The sequence below is a fragment of the Rhinolophus sinicus genome, chromosome 2 (genome assembly GCF_057876585.1).
Source record: "Rhinolophus sinicus isolate RSI-liver-muscle chromosome 2, RSI-T2T, whole genome shotgun sequence".
Lineage (NCBI taxonomy): Eukaryota > Metazoa > Chordata > Mammalia > Chiroptera > Rhinolophidae > Rhinolophus > Rhinolophus sinicus.
The window spans coordinates 125,013,429-125,036,463 of NC_142502.1; the positions used below are offsets into that span (position 1 = coordinate 125,013,429).

Genomic DNA, 23,035 nt, shown 5'->3' on the forward strand with positions numbered 1-23,035 from the left:
AGAGATGGATGTGTCTCGTTTGTAGAACAATTTAAGTTTATTTTGAACAGAATACGGGCCACTTATGAGAGCTGTGTAGAGTCTGGGTTGGCAGAGACTGGCTCTAATAGCTGGTATCGCCACTTAGTAATTGCCTGTTGCAAGTCCCTTATTTTTAGGTGCTTGAGTTTCTTCATTTGCCAACTGACTGTGATTTGTAAAAGAAAGTGTTTTGATATGAAGATTTAGAGCTACTGAAGAAGAATTTATTGTGTTTCATTTTAAATATCAAATGACTGGATAGTTTCCATTTTTACTATTCGGGAAGCCACACCTTCTTAAAAAGCAGAAAGTTAGTGCTTTTTGCTTCCTCAGTACCTGTCAGTAATTTCTTTTGTTGGAATTCAGCTACCTTCTCTCTCTTGAAGGACACCTTGTTAAAAGTTAAACGCTAGAGCCATGTCAGATGTAAGAATGAGTTATTTCAAGGTCTTGCGAAGAAAGTTCTCAGAAAGTATGATGAAATCAAGAAGGAAAACCCAAGGGAGCATATACTGAGAATCCTTGTCGTTCTGGACAGTTTGTTCTTTGTCAAGAGGTGCCAGACTTTATGGCACAAATGGTACTTAGGGCAGAATGAATGGTAAATGAGCTGCAGAAAAACAGGACCTCTCTCTCTGCTGCTTCAGCTTTGAAAACGTGAAAGGGAATGCAAAGTGTTACTTAAGAACTGAGGCAGCTTCTTCTGAGCTCTCTGGTGAGCCCCTGGGGTTGTGGCCTCTGGGCTCTGGAATACTGACTCAGACTGTCTAAAAATACATAGAAATAGTTAAACAAAAGGGAAGGTAAACTGGCTTGTTGAGGTTTGTTTATACCTGTACAAGCAGTTTACCTAGAGACAATCTATACCTGTGTAGCAAGTATGCAGATTGATTTCTAGATGATGAAACACTGACATTGTCTTATGAGCCATTATAATGTTGGTCTTCTGCTTATATTTGTTTTCAGGGTAATAAACTGTACTGGGTGATTTTTTCCCCCTCATCCATTCCCCCTCCGTTCCCAGAAGCATGCATGCGTCCCATATGACCCCTAGATGTGTATCATGACAGCAGTGTAAAATTTTGGTTTTACCCCTTTGAACTATTCTTCTGTCCCTTTACTTTTGCCAGCATGTTTGTTAACTCTCAGTAATTGATTTGGTGGGATTTTTTTTTTCATTTATCCTTTTAACACAGAGTTATTTCCTTTATTTCAGAGCAGTTTTATCTGAAAGGATAAACCTATCTCTTGAAATAATCATGTAGTCTTACATATATACAATGGAATATTATTCAGCCATTAAAAAAAAAAGAAATCTTGCCATTTGCGACAAGATGGGTGGACCCAGAGGGTATTATGCTACACAAAATGGCTCAAACAAAGATAAATACCATGTGATTTCACTTATATGTGGAATCTAAAAATCAAAATAAACGACAAGTAAAACACAAACAAAACTCGTAGATACAAAGAACAAACTGATGATTGCCAGATGGGAGGGGATTTGGTGGGCTGAGTGAAAAATGTGAAGGAAGTACAAATCGCTAGTTATAAAGACAGTCACGGGGTTGTAAAGACTAGAATGGGGAATATAGTCAAAATATTGTAATAACTATGGTTGATGTCAGGTGGTACTACTAGACTTATCAGGGTGATCATAAATTACTGTGTTTCCCCGAAATAAGACCTAGCCGGACAATCAGCTCTAATGTGTCTTTTGGAGCAAAAATTAATATAAGACCCGGTCTTATTTTACTATAATATAAGACTGGGTGTAATATAATATAATATAATACCCAGTCTTATATTAATTTTTGCTCCAAAAGACACATTATAGGTGATGGTCTGGCTAGGTCTTATTTTTGGGGAAACAGGGAATGTAAATGTCTAATCACTATGTTGTACACCTGAAACTAATATAATACTGTATGTCAACTGTAATTGAAAAATTTTTTAATTACTTGAAAATATCAAAAAATAATCATGTCATTTGTTTCTAATAATTCAGAATATTGCTATCTATAGAAGAGTAGAAATGACTGTTGCTTTTATTAGAGTAAAATCATCGCTATCAAAGATACTATCATTAGAGGGTGTTGGTGCCACTTTAACAACAGGAACCCCCAATTTGGGGTGCAGTGAAGAAGGGAACTTTATTCAGTGCAAACTGCTCATTGTGATAGAGCAGTGCTGTGAGAGCAGCACAGCTATGGAACAGCTCCCTGGTGTTACAGCTCAATCATGAAGCAGCACAGCATGGCTGTGAGGTGGCCCTGGGACGACATCTCTCTCTGGCTAGACAGCTCTGCTCTGCTCTGGTCCGCTCTGGTCTGCTCCACCTGCCCTGCCCTGCCCTGCCCTGCCCTGCTCTGCCCTGCCCTGCTCTGCCCTGCCCTGCGCAGGTCTGCTCTGGCAGGATGTCTTCCGTGTTTCAGTTCCAGCCAGCAAAACACGGTATCCGGTCCTAGGTGGAAAGGGCAAGTGTGCTCTCTGACTCAAAGGGAGCTGACTTACAGAGACAGAAATTCTCACCCCGGGTCCCTGATTGGTCTGTCATGCACATGAGGACTCAAAATCCTCACTGTTTGATTGGTTTTAAAAGCACTGTCCCAATTGTTTGAATGGAGACTCTCTGATTGGTTGGTGAAGATGTTGATGCTCCAATTGGATGGAGTAAGTCTCAGTCCTATTGGTGGAAATACTATTCCCAGAACTCCTTTATAATGGCTGTCTCAGAGGGCGGAACACAGTGCAGGTAGACAAGTCAGTGCAGTCTTCTCCCTAAAGTGAGGTTTGCATCAGAGGCCCCTGTTCAGAAACGGCTGCTAGGCTCTGCTTTTAAATTTGAGTCCGGTAGCCACCAGGAGTCCTTCTTGCTAGGTATCTCTTTTCTCAGGGTCCACAGGAATTAGACAGAGGGGTTAGATGCTCTTTTCCTTATATTTAGTCCATATGGTTTTATTAGTGTATTTGAACCATTCTCAGCATTTCATCATTTCATTTGCTTTCCTACTAGTTTCTAAGCTCTTCAAAAACTCATTTATTCTTTCTGTATTTTCTCAGCTTAGAAATTTGACATGGTGCTAAGTAGTTCGATGACATTTTTGCTTTCTTATTTATGCCATGAAAAGAGAGTGTTCTGATTTATGCTTTATTGTGTTTGATTAAAGATTTGGGTTAAAGGACTAGATAGACAGGGTCATCCAAGTGGCCGTTTGCTAAGCCGAAACCCCTGGCATCAGCTCTGTTTAGAAAAGGATTAGAGCAGGGAGTCTCCTTGCCCTACAGTCAGGAAGGTTTGAGTTTCGTTTGATATTATTTAAGTAATTAAATATTGAAACGCACACATGTGTGTACACAGACACTTGCACATGTGTTTATACCTCAGTTACTAAAGTAATTGAGTCTCCCTGAGCTCCATGGTGTTGTTTCTCTCCCCAAGCCTTTTTCTTGCTTCTCTCTTGCACATTGTTCATTAGAAATAGTATTTCTTGAAGGTTCGTGGTTGACGTGGCAACTGGATAGTGGCTGTAGCCTGTTTGTGGCAGAGTAGAGGCAAAGCAGCAGGCGGAGAGGGAGGGAGAGATGTCCTCAGGAGTTCTGCAAGAATGAAGAGGGAGGAAGCAGGCTGAACAAAGACAGCTCATGGGAAGTCTGTTAGTCACCAGCCTGTTTCGGGTTACAGACATCCTTCTGTCAGGACGTTGGTGAAGGGAAGGGGAAGAATGACGACAGGGCTAGTTTCTGTTCTCTGTTGTAGCAGCTGCCATCTTTCACACAGCACTGACTTTTCAGTGACTTTCATATTAATTCATCACGCCCGCCATCCTGCTTAGTTTTTATATGTATGGGGATGAGAATGAGGTAGATGATGAGGGAAGAGATCATGTATCATCTCTCAAAAGCTCATTTTGTGACAGAAATTGTTCAGAATATTGTATTAGATTTTAGAGTTTGACTGATCCTCCTCTGAAAATGAGGAAACTCAAAAATGTGAGGCAGGCCTTGGGGCCGTCACAAAGCTGGCCTCGGGCTCTCCTGGAGCTGTGCTTTCTGTCTGTGGCAGACGTCAGTGTGAAGTGGTAACATCGTCCTTTTCACCACAAGTGTTCTGAGGTTAGAAAACAGGCTGCTAATTCTGTTATTGCATAGCAGGAGTAATGACAGGAAGGGAAACACAGGAATGGCCATGACCAAGAAAATGTGTGCAGCGCTGTCAGGTAGCGCAGAATCCCCCCCCCCCCCCCCCCCCCCGCCCCAGCCAGTGTGTCGGCTCATAGGAAATGCTTGAGAAACTTGCAGTTCTTATCATTACCCTCCTTGGAACTATGGAGAGGAGTTGAGAGCTTCCTAAAGGTTCCTTTATTCTCTTTCGTTTCTTGAAAATGTAAATGGTATGTTTGTCCATTTTCCTCTTTCCTGGAGCAACACTCGTGTGAAATTATTATGGGAACCTGGGTGAACTTGGCCCGGAAACCTCCTCTTGTACCAGACAGTGCTGACAGGAAGGAGCCCCCTGGTCTGTACGGAGGGGTGGGCGCTGCCATATCCTCGGGCCCTGGGTTGAATGATGAGTTCATTTGTGGCCTCTGGCTTAGAGAAACTAAGAATGGAGTAAACTGACTGGGACTCCATCTAACTGACCATTTTATTATGCTGTACTTTTCTTTTTTAACCCATTAGTCCCCTTCCTTCCTAGTTTCAAGTGAAGATCAGTTGTTTTTAAGTTGCCAAGTGAGACATGTACTTTATAGTGAGTACTTTAAGCTCTCAGGAGCTTCTAAGAACAGTCAGTTAGAGTCCTGACTTTAGCGTCTTGTATTGGTCTGGGTTCAATCAGGAGAGAAAAAAACACACAGTAATTTGAATGAAGAAGGTTTCATATAAAGATAGAATGGTTAACTCCAGGGTGATAAGGGATTGGCTGGTAAGACATGGAGAGAATGCTCAAGAGTATAGGAATAGCAGCTACTACCCCAAAGGAGGAGCCCCAAGGCTCACAGAAAGGCACAGAAGTTGTGGTGCCATGCCACGGAAACTTGCTAGAAGTCTGAACTTGTAGGAGACCCTCCCTCCAGGGTGCCAGGGAAGGTTGGTCACGTGAGGTATCTCACGGGAGGCACTCCACTCCAGAACTGCTGAGAGCGGGGGACGTGGGCATTATGCTGCGAGCTGCTGCGCTGCAGCAGTGAGAGGCCACCTGCATACCAGCAGGGGCTGCTGCCAGGAGGCTGCCTGCCACTGGCTGCTCTGGCTGCCATGCCTGCAAGAGCTGGACACTGACGGAGCTGTGTGTGCTGCAGGAGGCTGGTGCCCAACACAGTCTTACACCCAGGAGCTTGCCAAGTGAGCACTCAGGACCAGGATGCAAAACGCTTTCCTCCGGCAGGTCTCTTCAGCGCCCTCTACTGGAGAGCCCCGGTGCCAGCTGGCCGAGGAGACAGTAGACAGTAACCAGCACACCGAAGATGCTCCAGTAATACTCCATCAAGGAAATGAGTGGGTCTGTCTGCAGTAATAATTACTATGCTTTTATATATTATTGCTACATTTATGGAATACATCTTCTTAAGAAGAGCTAAAGGAATTGAACAAAGAGCTTCCCATCCAACCCTATAAACTGCTTTCAAAAACCCAAATTATCCTGTGACAGACGATGGTGAGCTCTATGGGGAGAGAGAAGGGCTGAGAACAAGAGCCAGAAGAAGAGGAGGAATGTGCAGAAGACACCCGGGAGGAGCTGAAGCCCTAGTTGTGTGCTGGACATCATTACATGACAGCAGCAGGGGGTCAGGCCTCCGTGGCCTTCTGTCATTTCCACATCTTTTTGGTCACACTTGGAAAATCTAAGTCATGGTAGCTAAAACAATTCCGTAACTTTCTATATATACTTCATGAGATTTCAGGTTAATGAAAGAGAAGAAACCTTTTTTAAAAAATCCTTATCTGTTTGTTTGTTTTTTGCCTTATTAGCACTTGTAACCACTTAACATTTTCTATTTTATTTACTTCCCTTGCTTATAGTCTGTGCTTCCCCCTCTACTCTTTTATTTCCCCAGGTGTACAAAGCAACATAATGATTAGACATTGACACCCCTCACAAAGTGATAACCCCACCAAGTCTACTACCCATCTGACACCGTATATAGCTATTAAAATACCATTGACTGTATTCCCTATGCTATACGTTACATCCTGTGACTATATATAAATATACAGATATAAATACACACACACACACACACACACACACACACACACACACACACAGGGTGCCAAAAAAAGACATTTTAAGAAAGGAAAAACTATTAAAATTGTAATACAATGAATGACGCTAGCATTCATTTGATTAACACCATTGTTTGAGCGAACATCATACTACACATTTCTATTATAATTCAGTTCTCCAAAATGTCATACATAGATAACATCTGTTAAAATGTGTAGTTGTTTTTGTGGAATTTTTGGGGTTCTTTCTCTATAATATCATGTCATCTGTAAATAATGGCAGTTTTACTTCTTCCTTTTCCATTTAGATGCCTTTTATTTCTTTTCTTGACTGATTGCTGTGGTTAGACCTTCCAGAACTATGTAGAATAAAAGTGGTGAAAGTGGGCATCCTTGTCTTGTTCCTGATCTTAAGGGGAATGCTTTTAGCTTTTCGCCATTGAATATGATGTTAAATGTGGGCTTGTCATATATGGCCTTTATTATGTTGAGATATGTTCCCTCTATTTCCACTTTGCTGAGAGTGTTTATCATAAATGGTGCTGGAGTTTGTCAAATGTTTTTTCTGAATGTATTGATATGACCATATGATTTTTTTTTCCATTCTGTCCATGTGATGTATAACGTGAATTGATTTGTGGATAGAGAACCAGCCTTGCATACCAGAATGAATCCCACTTGATTGTGGTGTATGATCTTTTTAATATATTACTGAATATGGTTTGCTAATATTATGTTGATAATTTTTACATCTATGTTTATTAGGATTATCGGCCTATCGTTTTCTTTCTTTTTCTTTTTTTTTTTGTAATGTCTTCGTCTGGTTTTGGAATCAAGATAGTGGTGGCCTTGTAAAATGAGCTTGGGAGCTTTCCTCCTACATTTTTTGGAATAGTTTTAGGAGAATAGGTGTTAATTCTTTTTTGAATGTTTGGTGAAATTCACCTATGATGTCATCTGGTCCAGGACTTTTGTTTGTTGGGAGCTTGTTGGTTACTGATTCAATTTCATTGGTAGTAATTGGTTTGCTCAGATTTTCTGTTTCTTCTCGATTCAGCCTTGGAAGATTATATGCTTCTAGAAATTTATCCATTTCTTCCAGATTGTCCAATTTGTTGGCGTATAGTTGCTCATAGCATTTTCTTAATATTTTTTGTATTTCTGTGGTGTCAGTTGTCACTTTTCTTTCATTTCTGATTTTATTTATTTGGGTCTTCTCTCTTTTTTCTTCTTGGTGAGTCTCATTAAAGGTTTGTCAATTTTGTTTGTCTTTTCAAAAAACCAGTTAACCAGTTACTGCTTTCATTGATCTTTTGTATTTTTTTTTAATAGTCTCTCTTTCATTTATTACTGCTCTCATCTTTATTATTTCTTTCCTCGTACTCACTTTGGGCTTTGTTTGCTTTTCTTTTTCCAGTTCCCTTTGTGTAAAGACAGAATGCTTTTTGAGATTTTTCTTGTTTCTTTAGGTAGGCCTACATTGCTATGAATTTCTTTCTTGGGGCTGCTTTTGCTGTGTTCCATAGTGTTGGGTCGTTGTATTTTCTCTGTCTCAGGGTATCATTTGATTTCTTCCTTGGTCTCATTGTTGACCAATTCATTATTTACTATATGTTATTTAGTCTCTGTGTTTGTGTGTTTTTCTTGTAATTGATTTCTAGTTTCATACTACTGTGGTCAGAAAAGATGCGTGATATGATTTTAGTCTTCTTAAATTTATTGAGACTTGTGGCCTAACATGTCATCTGTCTTGGAAAATGTTCCGTGAAAAGAATGTATGTTCTGCTGCTTTGGGGTAAAATGCTCTAAAAATATCAATTAAATCCATCTGGTCTAGGGTGTCATTTAACAAGGTCCACTGTTTCCTTGTCGATTTTCTGTTTGGAAGATCTGTCCCTTGGTGTCAGTGGGGTGTTAAAGTCCCCTACTATGATTGTGTTACTGTTGATCTCTGCCTTTATATCTGTCAGTATTTGCTTTATATATTTAGGTGCTCGTATGTTGGGTGCATAGATGTTTACTAGGGTGATGTCCTCTCGTTGGATTGGTCCCTTTATTATTATGTAATGTCCTTTGTCTCTTATTATAATCTTCATTTTAAAGTCTATTTTGTCCAATATAAGTATTGCTACCCCAGAATTTTTCTTATTTCTATTTGCACGAAATACCTTTTTCTATCCCTTTACTTTCAGGCTGTGTGTGTATGTGTTTCGGTCTGAGGTAGGTCTCTTGTAGACAGCATATGCATGAGTCTTGTTTTTATATCCATTCAGCTGCCCTATGTTTTTTGATTGGAGAATTTAGTCCATTTACATTTAAAGTGATTATTGATAGGCACATAGTCATTGCCATTTTATTATTCTTATTTTTTACCTTTGTTTGTTTGTTTTCTCCTTTCCTCTGCTCAAAAAAATTCTTGTAACATTTCTTGTAATACTATACTGACTTGGTGGTAATGAATTCTTTAGCTTTTTGTCTGGAAAGCTTTTTATCTCTCCTCAATTTTAAATGATATCCTTTCTGGGTAGAGTTGTGTTGGTTGTAGACCCTTGTTTTTCATCACTTTGAGTATTTCTTGCCACTCCCTTCTGGCCTGCAAAGTTTCTGTTGAGAAATCAGCTGACAGTCTTATGATAGTTTCCACCCAAGTAACTAGTTGTCTTGCTTTTGCTGCTGTTAGGATTCTTCTCTTTGTCTTTAACCTTTGCCATTTTAATTATGATGTGTCTTGGTGTGGAGCTGTTTGGGTTCATCTTGTTTGGGACTGTCTGCACTTGCTGGGCTTTATGTCTCTTTCCTTGGCCAGGTTAAGAAAGTTTTCAGTCATTTCTTCAAATAGGTTCTCGATCCCTTGCCCTCTCCCTTCTCTTTCTGATACTCCTCTGATGCGAATGTTGTTTTCCTTGATGTTGTCCCAAAGGTCCCTTAAACTATCTTCATTTTTTTTTAATTCGTTTTTCTTTTTGTTTTTCCAATTAGGTGTTTTCTCCTACTTTGTCTTCTAAATCGCTGATTCAGTCCTCTGCTTCATCAAATCTGCTGTTGATTCCTTCTAGTGTATTCTTCATTTCAGTTATTGTATTCTTTATTTGTGACTGGTTCTTTTCTACTGCTTCTGTGTCCTCCTTTATGCTTGCTATCTCTTTGTTGAAGTTCTCACAGAGTTCCTTAAGCATTCTTATAATCAATTAACTCTGTCTCTGATAGGTTGGTTGCCTCCATTTCATTTAGTTCTATTTTCGGAGGTTTCTCCTGTTCTTTTATTTGTGACACATTTCTTTGTTTCCTCATTCTGGCATCTCTCTGTGTTTGCTTCTATGTATTCTGTAGATCTCCTATGCCTCTCAGTCTTTGCTGGGTGGCCTTATATAGAATGTGTCTTGTGTGGTCCAATGGCACAATCTCCCTGATCTCCTGTGTATGTGTTCCAGGAGTGTCCCTTGAGTGTGATGTGTGTGTTCTCCTGTTGTAGTTGAGCCTTGATTGTTTTTGGCACGTCAGTAGGTGGGATTTACTCCCAGGCTGACTGTGAAGATTAGCTATACCCACAATGTATAAGCTGCTGTGTGGGGGCTGACCCCTCAGAGGAGGATTTGCCCCTGTGGGCTCTTGTGCCTGTTAAGACCCCCGTTTGGGTATGCCGCTTGTGGGGCTAACCAGGTAGTGCTCTGGTGTGGTCTGAAGCTGGCCTCTCTGTGTTGTTTCGGGTATATCTTGGTAGGGGCTCCCATGCAGGCCAGTTTCAGCCTTGCCTGTTACTGGCTCACAGCTATCTGGTAGGAGCCAGAAAGCTATTACATATGTGGTTGGCTGCTGCCTGTGCTGGTCCTGGAGGTGTGTAAGGGTGGCCTCGCTGTGAACCAAAGCCACCTGCCACCAGTCGTGGGCCTGAGGCAACTTAGCGAAAGGCCTAGGGCCCCGTAGGCCTATTGCCACCTGCTGGCTGCCGGTAAAGCCAGATGATTGAAAGAGCCTCTTAGGTGCGTGGGTTGGTATGGTTGGGCCAGTGTTGAGAGTGCCCTCAGAGATGCAGCACTAGCTGGGTGGGGCGGGGTCCCAGGGAGTCACAAGACGTAGATAGAAATTTTTACGAAGCTAATGCAGATTCAGTTTTTAATGCCAGTCCCCTCCCTGCCTGTGACCACTTCACACCTCTCCCTGAGAACACCGCAGCCAGCCACTGCTTACCTCAGGCTCTCAAATTCCCGAGAACTCCCCAAGAGTGGCTGCAGCATACATTTTGGGTTGCTATCCACCACCCAAATTTCCTTGGACCTTCATGGGCCGTGCATTGCTGCAAAAGTCCTTAGTGCCTTTTGGGGAGGGGCCCGCCACTCAGGTGCCCAGAGTGCTGCTGGCAACGCAGCTCTAGGTGGGCAGGATGGGGTTCCAGGGAGCTAAGGGGTGTGGTCAGTGGTTTCTGCAAAGTCAGTGCAGTCTCAGCTTCAGCACAGGTGCTGGGCCCACGACCACCCCACAGAAACACCCTGAGAACAACGCGGCCTGCCACCATCTGTCTCAAGCCTGCGGGTTCCTGAGTGCTGTCCAAGAGATGCTGCAGGGCAGGTCTTGGATTACTGTCCACCAGCAAATGTTTCCCGGGCCGCCACCATGGGCCATCCACCTGCTGCAAAAAGGCTTCTGCAGCCTGTGGGACAGGGCCAGCAGCCCAGCAGTCACGGATGTCCCAGCGGATGTAGCAACAGCTATGTGGGGTCGGGGACCCAGGGCGTCACCAAGGTGGTGCACACGCACAATTCCATCAGACTAATGTGGTCCAGACCTGCCCTTTTGGGGGAGAGCTTAATACTGGAAAGATGGTGCCCTCCTCTAGGCCACACGTGTGTCAGGTTCCACACAGGGACAATGGTGGCACCTGTCCCTCCAGCTCCTGAATCCACACAACTCTGTCCTTCCCCACGTGTCCCTGGGCCTCCCGCGCTGCGTCCCTCCACAGAAACCAGGCGAGTGCCCGCAAGCACGTCCATGTGCCGGCTCTACAGGAGGGCATCTGGGTTTCCAGTCACCCATCGTCCCACCGGGAAGGGCAGACAGAGTCCTCGCTGATTTTCACTGCCAGATACGTGGACTCTTCTTCCCGGCACAGGACCCCTGGGCTGGGGAGCCTGGCATGGGGCTGGGGCTCCTCCCTCTTCAGGGGGGCCTCTTCCACCTAGGTGTCCATCCTGGCATTCAGCCACCATCACTGGGCTTGGGGTCAGCCCTCTTCACATGTCCCCCCTTCCTACCACTCTCGATGTGGCCTCTTTATATCCTTAGTTACAAGGTTCTGTTCAGCTCGTCTTCAAACGATTCTTGAGGTTGATTGTTCTATAATTCATTTGTAATTTTGGTGTGATTCTGGGAGGCAGTTGGCATAGCGTTTACCTAATCTGCTATCTTGGACCTCTCAGAAGAAACCTTTTTAAAGTTAGGAAAAAAATAAAACTTTCATTTCTTCTGCTTGATCCTGTCCTATATTTTCAAATGTTGTTCAGTGCAGTAAAATATACATGAAAACATGTTCCATGTTAAAAAGAAAACAACTGGCAATGAAATAGAAGTAGATTTAAATTTGAAAGGATTATTTTCACTTGACTTGAGTAAAATGTTATTTTCTGTCCTTCCATACTGAAATTCTCCTGGTTTTCTTTTGTCATTGAGGAAAAAAGAGTCATATTAAGCTTAGTCACAAAATTAAAACTCCCACTGACTTCTACCAGCTTAGCTAGAGGGCAGTCTTCAATGAGATATCCTGGCTGATTCAGAACTAAAATAAGAATGTGATTGATAAGCAGAAGGTTTGGTCCTTCTGGATGGCCACCACAGCCATAGAAGGAGCTCATGAGTACACCAGAAAGGCTTCCCTGGTAAGCTGGGCATTCTCCTTAAGTCAACAATCTTAGCTAAAATTATTGTTGTTCTGTACTTGAAATACGTGTCTTTCTGAAATGTGTCTATTTTGGTCAGGGCACAATATATCTTTTTGAAAAGATGTTTAAGGGTGAGAATATGTGTTAGTGGGTCACAACACTAATGCCAGAGAGGAAAGATTTGAATAATGGAGGAACTGCTACAGAGACATTTTCCAGTGAAGATGTTTAAAAATTCAAGAGAAAAAATGCCCAACCTATGAAAGGTCGTTTTAAGAATGGTTTTTCAGCTGACGAAACAAACACTCTGCTTATTTGAGCGACTATGGGGGATCCAGTGAGAGAAAATTTTCAAGAGAGCTAGATTTCAAACTGCAGTGATGATAGTTACATGAGTTCTCGTTACTGAGAGGAGAAAGTCATGCTAACGTACATGAGCTCGCTGGAGCCTGTCTGAGCTTCTGGGGAGGGAAGGGCTCACCAGCTCTGGTCGAAGTGTCCTTTTGGGTGTATCACCCCGTACTAGAAATGTCTGGTCATCCCTACTAAAGATTATTCTAAACAGTCATCTTTCAACAGTCCTGTTTTTGTTTAAAATCATACATGAGTATGTGTATATGTATTTTTAGAAAGAATAGAGATCAAAATGTTAGCTTGTTTATTTCTAGATGCAGAAATATGAGTCTTCTGCCTTTTATAAATGTTCTGTAATAATACTTTTGGGCCAAAAGGGATGGGGAAATTAAACTTATCAAACAAAACAATACCACACAGTGCTCCTGCCCCATACACATGGGGCTTACAGAACCTTGGGCCGCCCCATTTTTCAAATGATTTGTTTGTTTTTTGCTATTAATGATTTTGCCCTTTTTTAAACTACTTTCTCAACCTAATTTTTGCTGCTTTCTCAGTCTAATTTTGTATCTTCCTTTCTCTGGTGAGTTCCCTTCTGTGATGAGAATGTGTTCATGATTGTACAGACAGGTGGCTAGTTGTAGGTAGAGTCAGATCGGCTGTGTTTGTGTAGGGCGGGAGGGGGCTCACAAATCTTGAACTCTGTTTTCTCTGCACATGGTTCAGAATGCCTCTGGATAAAATGGACCTGGATAAACAGAGTGTGACGGAGAAAGGGGAGAATGCTGTGATGAGCTTTATTCTAGTCTCTCTCCGCCTTCCCCAGACTCCGTATCCTTTACACTCTGAAGTCTTTTGTGGATGCGGATTGTGGGGTGGGTAATGTTGGAAATCTTTTCTAGAGCTCGTCCAGAGTGAGGTACTTCCCAAGAAGAAACAAGCTGCTAACTAGGCTGTTGATACTTGTTATGTTGGTTAAGATTCAGTAATTGAACTATTTATTTGCAGTAATTTGTGCCTTGGGTGGGCAGAGGATTTCTGAGCTGCAGAGCCCTATCGGGGCTGTTTGGAGTTACAGACCCCTGGGGCGAGCGGCAGGGTGCGAGCGACACCCCTCTCCTGTGTGCCTTGTGTACTCCCTGTGGGCTTGGAGAAGGAAACCACGGCATTTTCCCTCAGACACCAGAGGAGGGAGTTTTCCATCACCTATTTTACTAGAAACACTGTATTTTAATTGTTGATTTTAGAACTAAAAGTGTGCCTTCTGGTTTACTAACTGAAAATTTTCAACCAGAGATTGAATTGTGTTTCACTTATTTTCTTTATGAGGGATATGGACACTCTTCTTAAAATACCACAGAGCTTGGGGCGCTGTAAATCTGTCTCCAGCACCAAAGATAGTCTAACTTTAGGTGAGTTTCCTTTCAAAGGTGTAACAGTCAGATGCAAATAGTCTTCTCTGGTCATGCCTCCTTGTCACTGCCAGATTGTTCTGGGAGGAGCTGGACGCCCTGGGGAGGGCGGTTGCTGCCACACAGGGAGATCATTACACGCTCTTTTCACCTTCGTTAGGTGATGAAGTTTTTCACTTAGTCTCTTCAGTTATTTCTAACGTACTCTGCCGGACTTAAGAGGCTCTTCCCTGCTTTCATCACGATCCCGAAAAGCAACGCCAGTGCAAGCAGATAACAAATGTGCGATTTTCTTCATTTTAAATTTGTTTGAGAAGATGTGCACCTTATTTCTCTCTCACTCTTGCCTCTGTTGTAATAAATAATTTCTTTTTGCTTGTGCAATCAGGAATTAGGAAACAATTTAAACAGACAAGGCAAAATGGTATATTAGTTACAGTTCCATTTCCTTTTCTGGCCAGGCTTTGTCTCTTTCCTCACTGTCTGTTTAAACGAAAACACCGTGCATTTGTCCTGGAAGCTGGGAAATGAGAAAGAACTTTCCAGATCCATTATCTTTACTTCCATGTCATGATTGTTTTGTTTTTAGTAGCAGGGGAAATTCAGATTAAATTTTCCATGCGAGTACGATAGAGAATCACAGTGAAAATAATTTATTTTACCATATGGTAATTTAACCAGGCCATCTCAACAATTTGGATACTACCCCAGTGTTCATGGACACCTTTGACTGACATTGAAGAAGCTTCATTCTAGTAGTTATTGCCAAGTGCTTGGGTTAGCCATACACATACTTAAATCTTTCTGGAATGCTACAAGACATTGAATAGCCTTTTTCTCTATATTAGAGTCCCATGTTTTAGAGACAATTGGTCATAATGTTCAGCATGGGTTTTAAAAACCACATAGATGAAATATTTGGTAGTGGAGCGTGTAATTCAGTAGTTGCTATTTGAGAGAATTTTAATTGAAAAATGCCAGGTATTAAGTAGATTTTTAATTTTGGCAGACATGTGCATAATTATGAAGGCTGAGCTCCTGGAAATAGCTGTAGTTTATTTTTGTATGATAGCTCTCAGTAGATTATTTATTTTTGGTTATGTATTATGTCAGGGGTGGAATTTGTTTTGGCTGAAATCGTGGAGTTAGCTGGACTGATGGAATCTGAAGCCTGGCAGCATTCTTTATTGGACGCTAGAATGGTCAGTGTAACATCAAATATGCTGTGTGTGGTCTGGCATTTAACAAGCTGTTAGGTGCACTCAGCAAGGGTCCCAAGTCCTGTCTGCTATGGCCTGAATGTTTGTGTCCCACCCCCTACCCCCCCAATTCATATGTTGAAGTCCTAACCCCTAAAGGTGATCACATTGGGAATTGGGACCTTTGGGAGGTGCTTGGGTTATGAGGGTGGAGCCCTCGTGAATGGGATCCATGCCCTTCTAAAAGTGGTGTTACAGAGATCCCTAGCCCCTTCCACCATGAGAAGGTGCTGGCGATGAACCAGGAAGAGGAGAAGAGAGTCCTTCCCACAACCTGACCATGCAGGGGCCTTGATCGTGGACTTCCAACCTCTAGAACTGTGAGGAATAAATTCGAGTTGTTTATAACCACCCATCTGGTGTTTTGTTACGCAGCCTGCATGGACTAAGACACTGCACGGCACATAATGAGGAAATGATTGCTGCAGTACGTGGGAGAGTGTAGGGTGCAGATGATGAGAAAATGTTAAGTTTGTGAAATACAAATTCCTCTACTTTGGTGGACTTAAGGGATGTTTGGGGTTCAGAGCCGTCCTGTGGGATCTCCCAAAGACCCAAATTAGCCATGGTGATGAGGAGAGTTTATCAGATTATAGAACCTCTTGAGAAGAACCTTTAAGGAATCACAGGAAACTTAGGAAACTCTAGTTCTTCAGCAAAAAACACTTAACAGGCCTTCTGTTCAAACGAGAATGGCTTGTTTGGTATTTTTTTTAAAACTGCCTCCCAACATACTTCACGGGGCTATTTGATGCCACTGTAGTGGCACTAGTGGTTTCAATCAAGGGAGTTCAAATAAATATTTTTCTTATGGATTGTTTGTATTTGTTAGAGCTATATTAAGTGCTGAAAATGGTTTAAAAGTACCCACATGCCTGGATATAAAACTTGAGCAATGTTTATTTGGCCTCAAATTACCCTCTTGTCCTCTTGGAAAAATAACACACTTCTTTTAGCTCTGCTTTATGGTCGTTGGATAAGAGAAGTGGATGACCAACTGACACCCCTATACGACGTGTGATCACAAAATATAGTGAATGTTTAAATAAAAAGATGTATTACAGTAAAAGACACATTGCCATTAATCCCCCTCTAAATACTCCCCCTCGCTTCGAACACACTTATCCCGTCGTTCTTGCCTCTTTCTGAAGCAGTCCTGGAAGTCCTCTTTCATGAGTGTCTTTATTTCATCCTCCTTCGTGACAGTGCTCTGTGTCACACATTGCTTCTGGTACAGCAATTTCTGTCAAAAACATGCCGGTGTGTCCTCATCCACCTTATTCACCAGGTCTGGCACCGTGTGACTTCTGGCTCTTCCCCAAAGTCAAAATGATCGTGAAAGGAAAATGTTTTGAATTGATTCAGGACATTGAGGCAGCCATGACAGCTCAACTAAAGACACTCACAACCCCAAACTAAGAGCTACTTAAATGGCCTTCAGTGGGTAAATGGTTAGACAAACTATGCTACGTGTATACCATGGAATACGACTCAGCAACAAAAAGAAGTAAGCTATTGACGTGTGTGTGTGTGTGTGTGTGTGTGTGTGTGTGTGTGTGTGTATACACACAGTGAACTTGGGTGGATCTCAAGCGCATTATGCTGAGTGGGAAAAGCCAACCTTCCAAGGCCACATATTGTATGATTCCATTTATGTAATTGTCTTAGTCAGTTTGGGCTGCTATAACAAAAATACCATAGACTTTATGGCTTAAAGAACAAATAATTATTTCTCAAGGTTCTAGAGGCTGGGAATTCTAAGACCAAGGCTTCAACAGATGTGATGTCAGATAAGCGTCTATCTACTTCCTGGCTTATAGACAGACAGTTACTCTGGCTGTATCATCATGTGGCCCATGGAAAGTGCTCTGTGTCACTTCTTCTTATAAGGGTTTTGATCCCATCACAAGGGATTAATGTCCCACTCTCCTGACCTAATCTAACCCTAATCTCCTCCCGGAGGCCCCATCTGCAAATACTATCACATTGGGGATTAGGCTTTCAACATAGGAATTTTGGAGAGACACATTCTGTTCACAGCAATAACATTCTCGAAGTTACAATTACATAGATGAAAAACAGATTAGTAGTTCCAGGGGTTAGGGATGGCAGGGTGGGGAGAGGGTGGGTGTGACTATCAGATAACATGAGAGAAATCTCTGTAGTGATGGAATAGTTTTATATCTTGATTAGGGTGGTGGTTACATGTATCTACCCTATATACACATTGTACCAATGTCAGAATCCTGGCTTTGATATTGTAGGATAGTTAGGTAAGATGTCATCACCGGGGAAAGCTGGATAAAGTATACACAGGACCTCTCTGTACAATCTTTGCAACTTTCCGTGACTCTGTATTTCAAAATAAAATTAAAAATTTGATTGCAGTTCTTTCAGATTATTTCGAATTCCTTGGCAGATAAGAGACTACATTGTGTCTTGTATTCATGAACCATTAGCTTTTTCATAGTTCAACTGTTCTGTCTAGTAGAAATAAGACCGGTTGTTACGAAATAAAAGATAATTAGTTACATTTTTAGATCTGGTGACTCAAAGTGCTTCGCAAATTGGCAGCTAATTTTCTCTTTCATTGTTTCCATGGTTTGCTAGATCAAGTAGATGGATTATTAACCCCAGTTCCTTCATCAACAAATAATTATTGCATACCTGCTAAGTGATGGGCTCTATTCATGATATGGGCATGAACAAGACAAGATTCCTACCCTCCTGCAGATTACATTTTTGGCATGTGAAGTGAGGGAGGCTAAAAGAAGGTAGAGAACTTGTCCCCTGCCCTCCTGGATACTGTTTGAGCTGAAAGGAAAGGGGATTCTTCCAGTACCTACTTCAGTGTTCTACCCTGCAGTTTGGTATCTCTCAGTAGCATTACCTCAGTGTGGGCAGAATAGTTTGGATCTGATGATGTTTCTGGCAGGAGAAGGAATGTGATTTGCATTTACTGGACCTAATAGGGATCAAACTGTAAAGACTATTGTAAGGAAAACAAAGGCATAGAGCTTCTTTCCTTAGGTGTGGAGAAATATATCAGTTACCGGAGGCACTGATACAGGATGGATTTTATAAAGAGATAGACAGAAACATTGGAGTCAGATGTCTGAATTTGAATTTGGGGCCTCCCACTTACCTAGCTGTGTGACTTTAAGCAGGTTACTTAAGCTCTCTGAGAAGGTAATTACAGTCTTGTTTATTTTTATACGGGGTAAATTAACTCCATATGGAAGCTAATTGTAAACTAGTAAGTTGGAAGGATTATTGTTGAGAACAGAGGGCGGTGGGACTCCCTTGCTTCTTTTTCACCATCAAGACATTGTCTAGAATCTTTTCCCCACGGAGAGCACATCCCCATGTTCATGGAATTGGTCTCAGTACACTGAAATAGGAAAGTTTAAAGATAATTAAAATAAAGATTGAGTTTTAGGAGGAGTGTTTTAGGTGAGGTAGAAATGTTAATAGAGAAAATAGATTAATAGAGAAGAAGTATTCTGGGCAGGAGGCTTGGATGGCTCCCCTCTTCCTATCATGTTACCCCTAACTCAGTGCATTGTGTTTCGTGTGTGTGTGTGTGTGTGTGTGTGTGTGTCCATGTCCCCTCCGTGTCTTGCTTGCTCCCCTCTATATTCCACATGGTCATTGTAAAATAAGCCTTGAGGTTGTTTCTTTCCTATTTAAAAATGGTGAGTCTCTTGTTCCATCAGCCACAGGCTTTGCGCCTCGGCAGGATCCACAGCCTTGGAGTTCCGACCTGTACTCTGAGATCATTAGGCTTCGAAGGGGGAAGCCCAGACCTCATTTTCTGCTTCTAGTCCTAGTTTCACCCTTTTCTAGTCAACGTACTCTGCTCTCCAGTAATTGTGTTTTACCATTTTTTTCACATAGTAATTAACACCTGAGGCTCTAGAATTAGACCACCTAGGTTTAAATCTGCACCTTAGTCCTGAGAAAAGACCAAGAAATAGTGGCTCACCTGTTACAGGCTTAGCTGGAGGTCAAATAGAAAGAGTTCTAACTAATAAGCTCCGCTCTTCTCTATTACTTCCTGCGTCCGTTCATTGAACACATTATTGACTTCTTACTGCATCCAAGGGTGAGGATAAATAAGTCAGACGTAGCTCTTAATTTTACTGACTCACAGGGCAGCCATAGGGCACATGCATGAGCTGGGTACCGTGATGCCCCTCAGAGTGTGTCAGCCGTGCCAGCCTCACCGGGAGCTTATCAGGGGCCCCAAATTCCCGGGGGTGTTTTCCACACTCTCCAAGAGATGCTTAAATGCCCACTGAAGTTGAGAGGCAGAGTGTTCGTGTTGTCACTGCCCGGCGACAGGCAGCCAGGGCATATGGCTGCTGCTTCTCTCGTCTCTCTTCGAGGCCTGCCAAGCTGGCCATTCCTGCAGCAGTGAGAACAGACACAGTCCACCTGGAAGGCTGCTTGGCAAAGACTGGGTCACGACTTTGTGGAATATTCTCCAGAGCTCCCAAAACGCCTCAGTAACCCAGGCCTGTCAGGCCAACGGACTGCTTTCTGCTGGAGCTCTTAACGTGAAGGGTCAGGAGCGACCCTGGCGAGCCTGGGGCTGACGTGTGTGGGCACAGTGGGAGTGACCCTGGCAAGGAAGCGGGGGAGGCCTGGACATTGTTTCGCCGTCTCCTGTCCCGCTGCTCTCAGCCCTGGACTCCCAGCTCGCAAGCAGCAACAATGGCGTTCCCAGGCAGGGTGCACCCCTCTGTTATCCCAGAGAATGAAGAAATCCCCCAGACAGCCCTGAACGGTGTCCACCAGGCTAATGGAAATGAAGACGAGAGGGCTGTGTCTAAACTGCAGCGCAGGCACAGTGACGTAAAAGTCTACAAGGAGTTCTGTGACTTTTATGCAAAATTGTAAGTGTCTCTCTCCTGGAGTTCCCCTCTTCCAGACCTAGCCTTCCTGGGCTTTTAGTTCCCGAGCCATTTGCGGCTTTCTTTCCTTGGCTTTCAGCAGGGCCTTTCCAGGGTGATGCAGCATATTCCAGCAGGCAAGTAGGTTGCCTGGCCTTGGAAACTTCTGCTGGATGAAATGCTGATGTGAAGGAAAGTGCTACCTTTAAATTAAGAGTAGGAACGTCTCTGTCTTCTTCAGTGGGTTCCTGATAATAGTACATTTTCATTGTGTTGTCCAAAAGGGAGGGTTAGAGTTTTCATTGTCAGGATTTATAATAGAAAAACTTTATCCTCTAAAACTTCCCACAGATAAGAGGCAGGTGGGGGGAAACTGAAAAATTGAATTGCAGACTGCTGATAAAGATACAGATTTTTATTATGTTTAACAGTCAGCAGTTTGAAGTAGGCCAACTTGGTTTCTTGATACTGTCTCTAGGGGACTGAAGGAATTAAAAAAGGATGTAGTGTAACCAGGAGATAGATAGACATATAGATAGATGTATCAGGCGTTTAAGCGGTTCACCCTAGAAGTTAAATCTATTCGTTTTACTAAATGGGTTTTAGCAAACCGTTTTTTATTTTTTTTAAATAGTGTAGAGTAATATTTAGACCAACTCATTCAGGTAAGATTGTTGACCTTAAGCAAAGTTGTAAGCTTGGAATTATTGCAAATCCCCAATTTAAGAGTTGAGAGTAGAGGAGAATTTGACTGACCTGATTCTCTATTTCCATGAATCCATTCTGTGTGGTATTGCAACAGATGTCATTTATTTTTGCAACTCATAAAGAGCTCTTTTTAAGAGTAACCGGGCAATTATAATTTCACTGCAATCAGAATGCTTGGTGAACTCTCAAGATGCTTTTTGAATTTACACATTTTTGCATTTTAATAATAGAAAATTTGTTACACATACTTTGATAAATGAGGCACTTAAATAAAGGAAAGCTGATGATGTCAAATTTTCTGTGTGTGGTTGACTTGTGGAAGTAGATCAGCTAAAACAATTATGACTGGGCAGTTACAGACATTGCGTACTAACGGCTTTTATACATGTGTATATTGGTAGGTAGGTAGATAGACAGACAGATAGACAGACAGACAGACAGACAGACAGACAGACAGACAGACAGATAGCTAGATAGATAGATAGATACAGATATCACAATGTATATAGCCCTTGTCATCAACCCTTTTGTTGAAAATTTTAGTGGAAATTCTTTTCTGAGAAATTGGCCAATTTATTATAATTAACAGCTATTAACTATCATTCATGACTGTTTAAAAAGTAACTTGTATTTTGTGTATTAAATATAAAATATAAAAATCAGCTGTAAAAAATACATAGGTTAATATAGGTTCATCCATTTTAACAAACGTATCACCTGGGTGGGGGATGTTAGTTATACGGGAACTACGTGTGTGTAGGGACGGGGGGCATATGGAGAATCACTGTGCCTTTCTCTCGATTTTGCTATGAACCTAAAACTGCTGTAAAAAATAATCCATTAAAAAAATACATAGTGCCAGAGGATCGAAAACAAGAAAGGAAAGGGAAATGTAAACAGTTCCGTAGGTTGATGAGATTATTGGTGTTTTTTTTTCTGAAAGTTTCCTCTAATGTTCTGTTCCTTTTCTTTTCCTGCTTGTTATAAAAAAGAATACTTCTTCAAAAAATACATGTTATCTCTAAAACTAGTTTATTTTTCCTGTGTATGCGAAAAACCTATGTGCTTCTTTTTATAATGTGTCTACCTATTTTCTAATTCTAACTATTTGAGTACTTGAACTTGAATATAAACAGTCTGTAGTATAAAAATCAATGATAAACAGTTTGATCTTGGGACCCCTTTACACTTTTAAAAATTACTAAGGTCCCAAAGAGTTTTTGCTTTATCAATATTTACTACATTAGAAACTAAAACTGAGAAATATTTTAAGTATTAGTTCATTTAAAATAATAAGCCCGTTACACAATAATATTAAATATTAATGTTAATTTTTTAATGTAAAGTGTTTCTAAAACAACAAAAGCTTGGTAGGAATTGTAGCGTTGTAGCATTTTTGCAAATCTCATTAACGTCTGTCTTAATAAAAGACAATTTCTCATAACTGCTTCTGCATTTATTCTAATATGTTGTTTTAGATTAAAAGCATATAAAGAAAACACGGTCTACCACAGAGATGTAGTTTGAAAAGGAATGACCTTTGAACCCCTTAAAAAGGTCACAGTGGCCCCTAAATTTTGAGAACCACTGACCTAGGTAATAATGAATCAGGACATTCTGGAATGGTCTTCTTTTCTAGATTTTTTGGCGTTCTATTAAAATCATTGAGGTTTTGGTGAATCCAAACCCTTTTGAGAGAGTTTTAAATGAATAAAAATGCTTTATATTTGAGTAGCCTTTTCTGGTTTCCAAAGTGGTTTTATATACTATTTCTTAGTACATCCTCAAAACTAAGAATTATCAGGGCAGGTATGGGTTTACTATACTTCATAAAGCATGTATTTTGTGGATTTTCGTCAGGAGAAAGGAGGAAGCACAAACCTTCGCAGAGCTTTGCTAAAACTTCCATAATTTATCTGGCTTATGGCAAAGCCATGTGAAGAAGGGAATTTTACAGATTTTTCTCCCTAACCTACAGAAATTTTGAAATGACAAAGTAGAAAATGCCTTTTAATATGTGATTTAGGCCAGGTTAGCCAAGCAGTGAGGCTGCTTCCCTTCTTTCTTTTCTCCTTATTTGCGGGGGAGGGTGATTTTAATTCTATACTGAAGCCTGTCAAGCCTAAATTAAGCCTAAAATTGAGTGTTGATTGGTACTGGAGTGTGAATATGGTACTAAGTTAAGGCAAGGCTACAAAATAGGAATACTGCTCTTTAAAACTTTCGGGGAAGAAGGCCAGGTTGCCCTCCATTCGGGTAAGGTGGAAGTGAAACAAGGTGTGTGT

At 41.6% G+C, this 23,035-nt stretch overlaps 1 protein-coding gene across 11 annotated transcripts in view; it reads left to right on the top strand.

Moving 5' to 3' along the window:
• The window catches only part of LIMS1 (LIM zinc finger domain containing 1), a 154,321-nt gene that overhangs the window by 102,452 nt on the left and 28,834 nt on the right, over nt 1-23,035 (top strand). For 2 of the 11 annotated variants that reach the window (XM_019715006.3, XM_019715007.3), the window contains exon 1: nt 19,648-20,045. The exons of 8 other annotated variants lie outside the window; for them this stretch is intronic. In XM_019715006.3, the coding sequence (XP_019570565.2) occupies nt 19,864-20,045 (182 nt within the window). In that variant the 5' untranslated portion in view covers nt 19,648-19,863. Of the gene's footprint in view, nt 1-19,647; nt 20,046-23,035 lie in introns of those variants that run through there. One more of the 11 variants, XM_019715008.3, reaches the window with a different exon arrangement.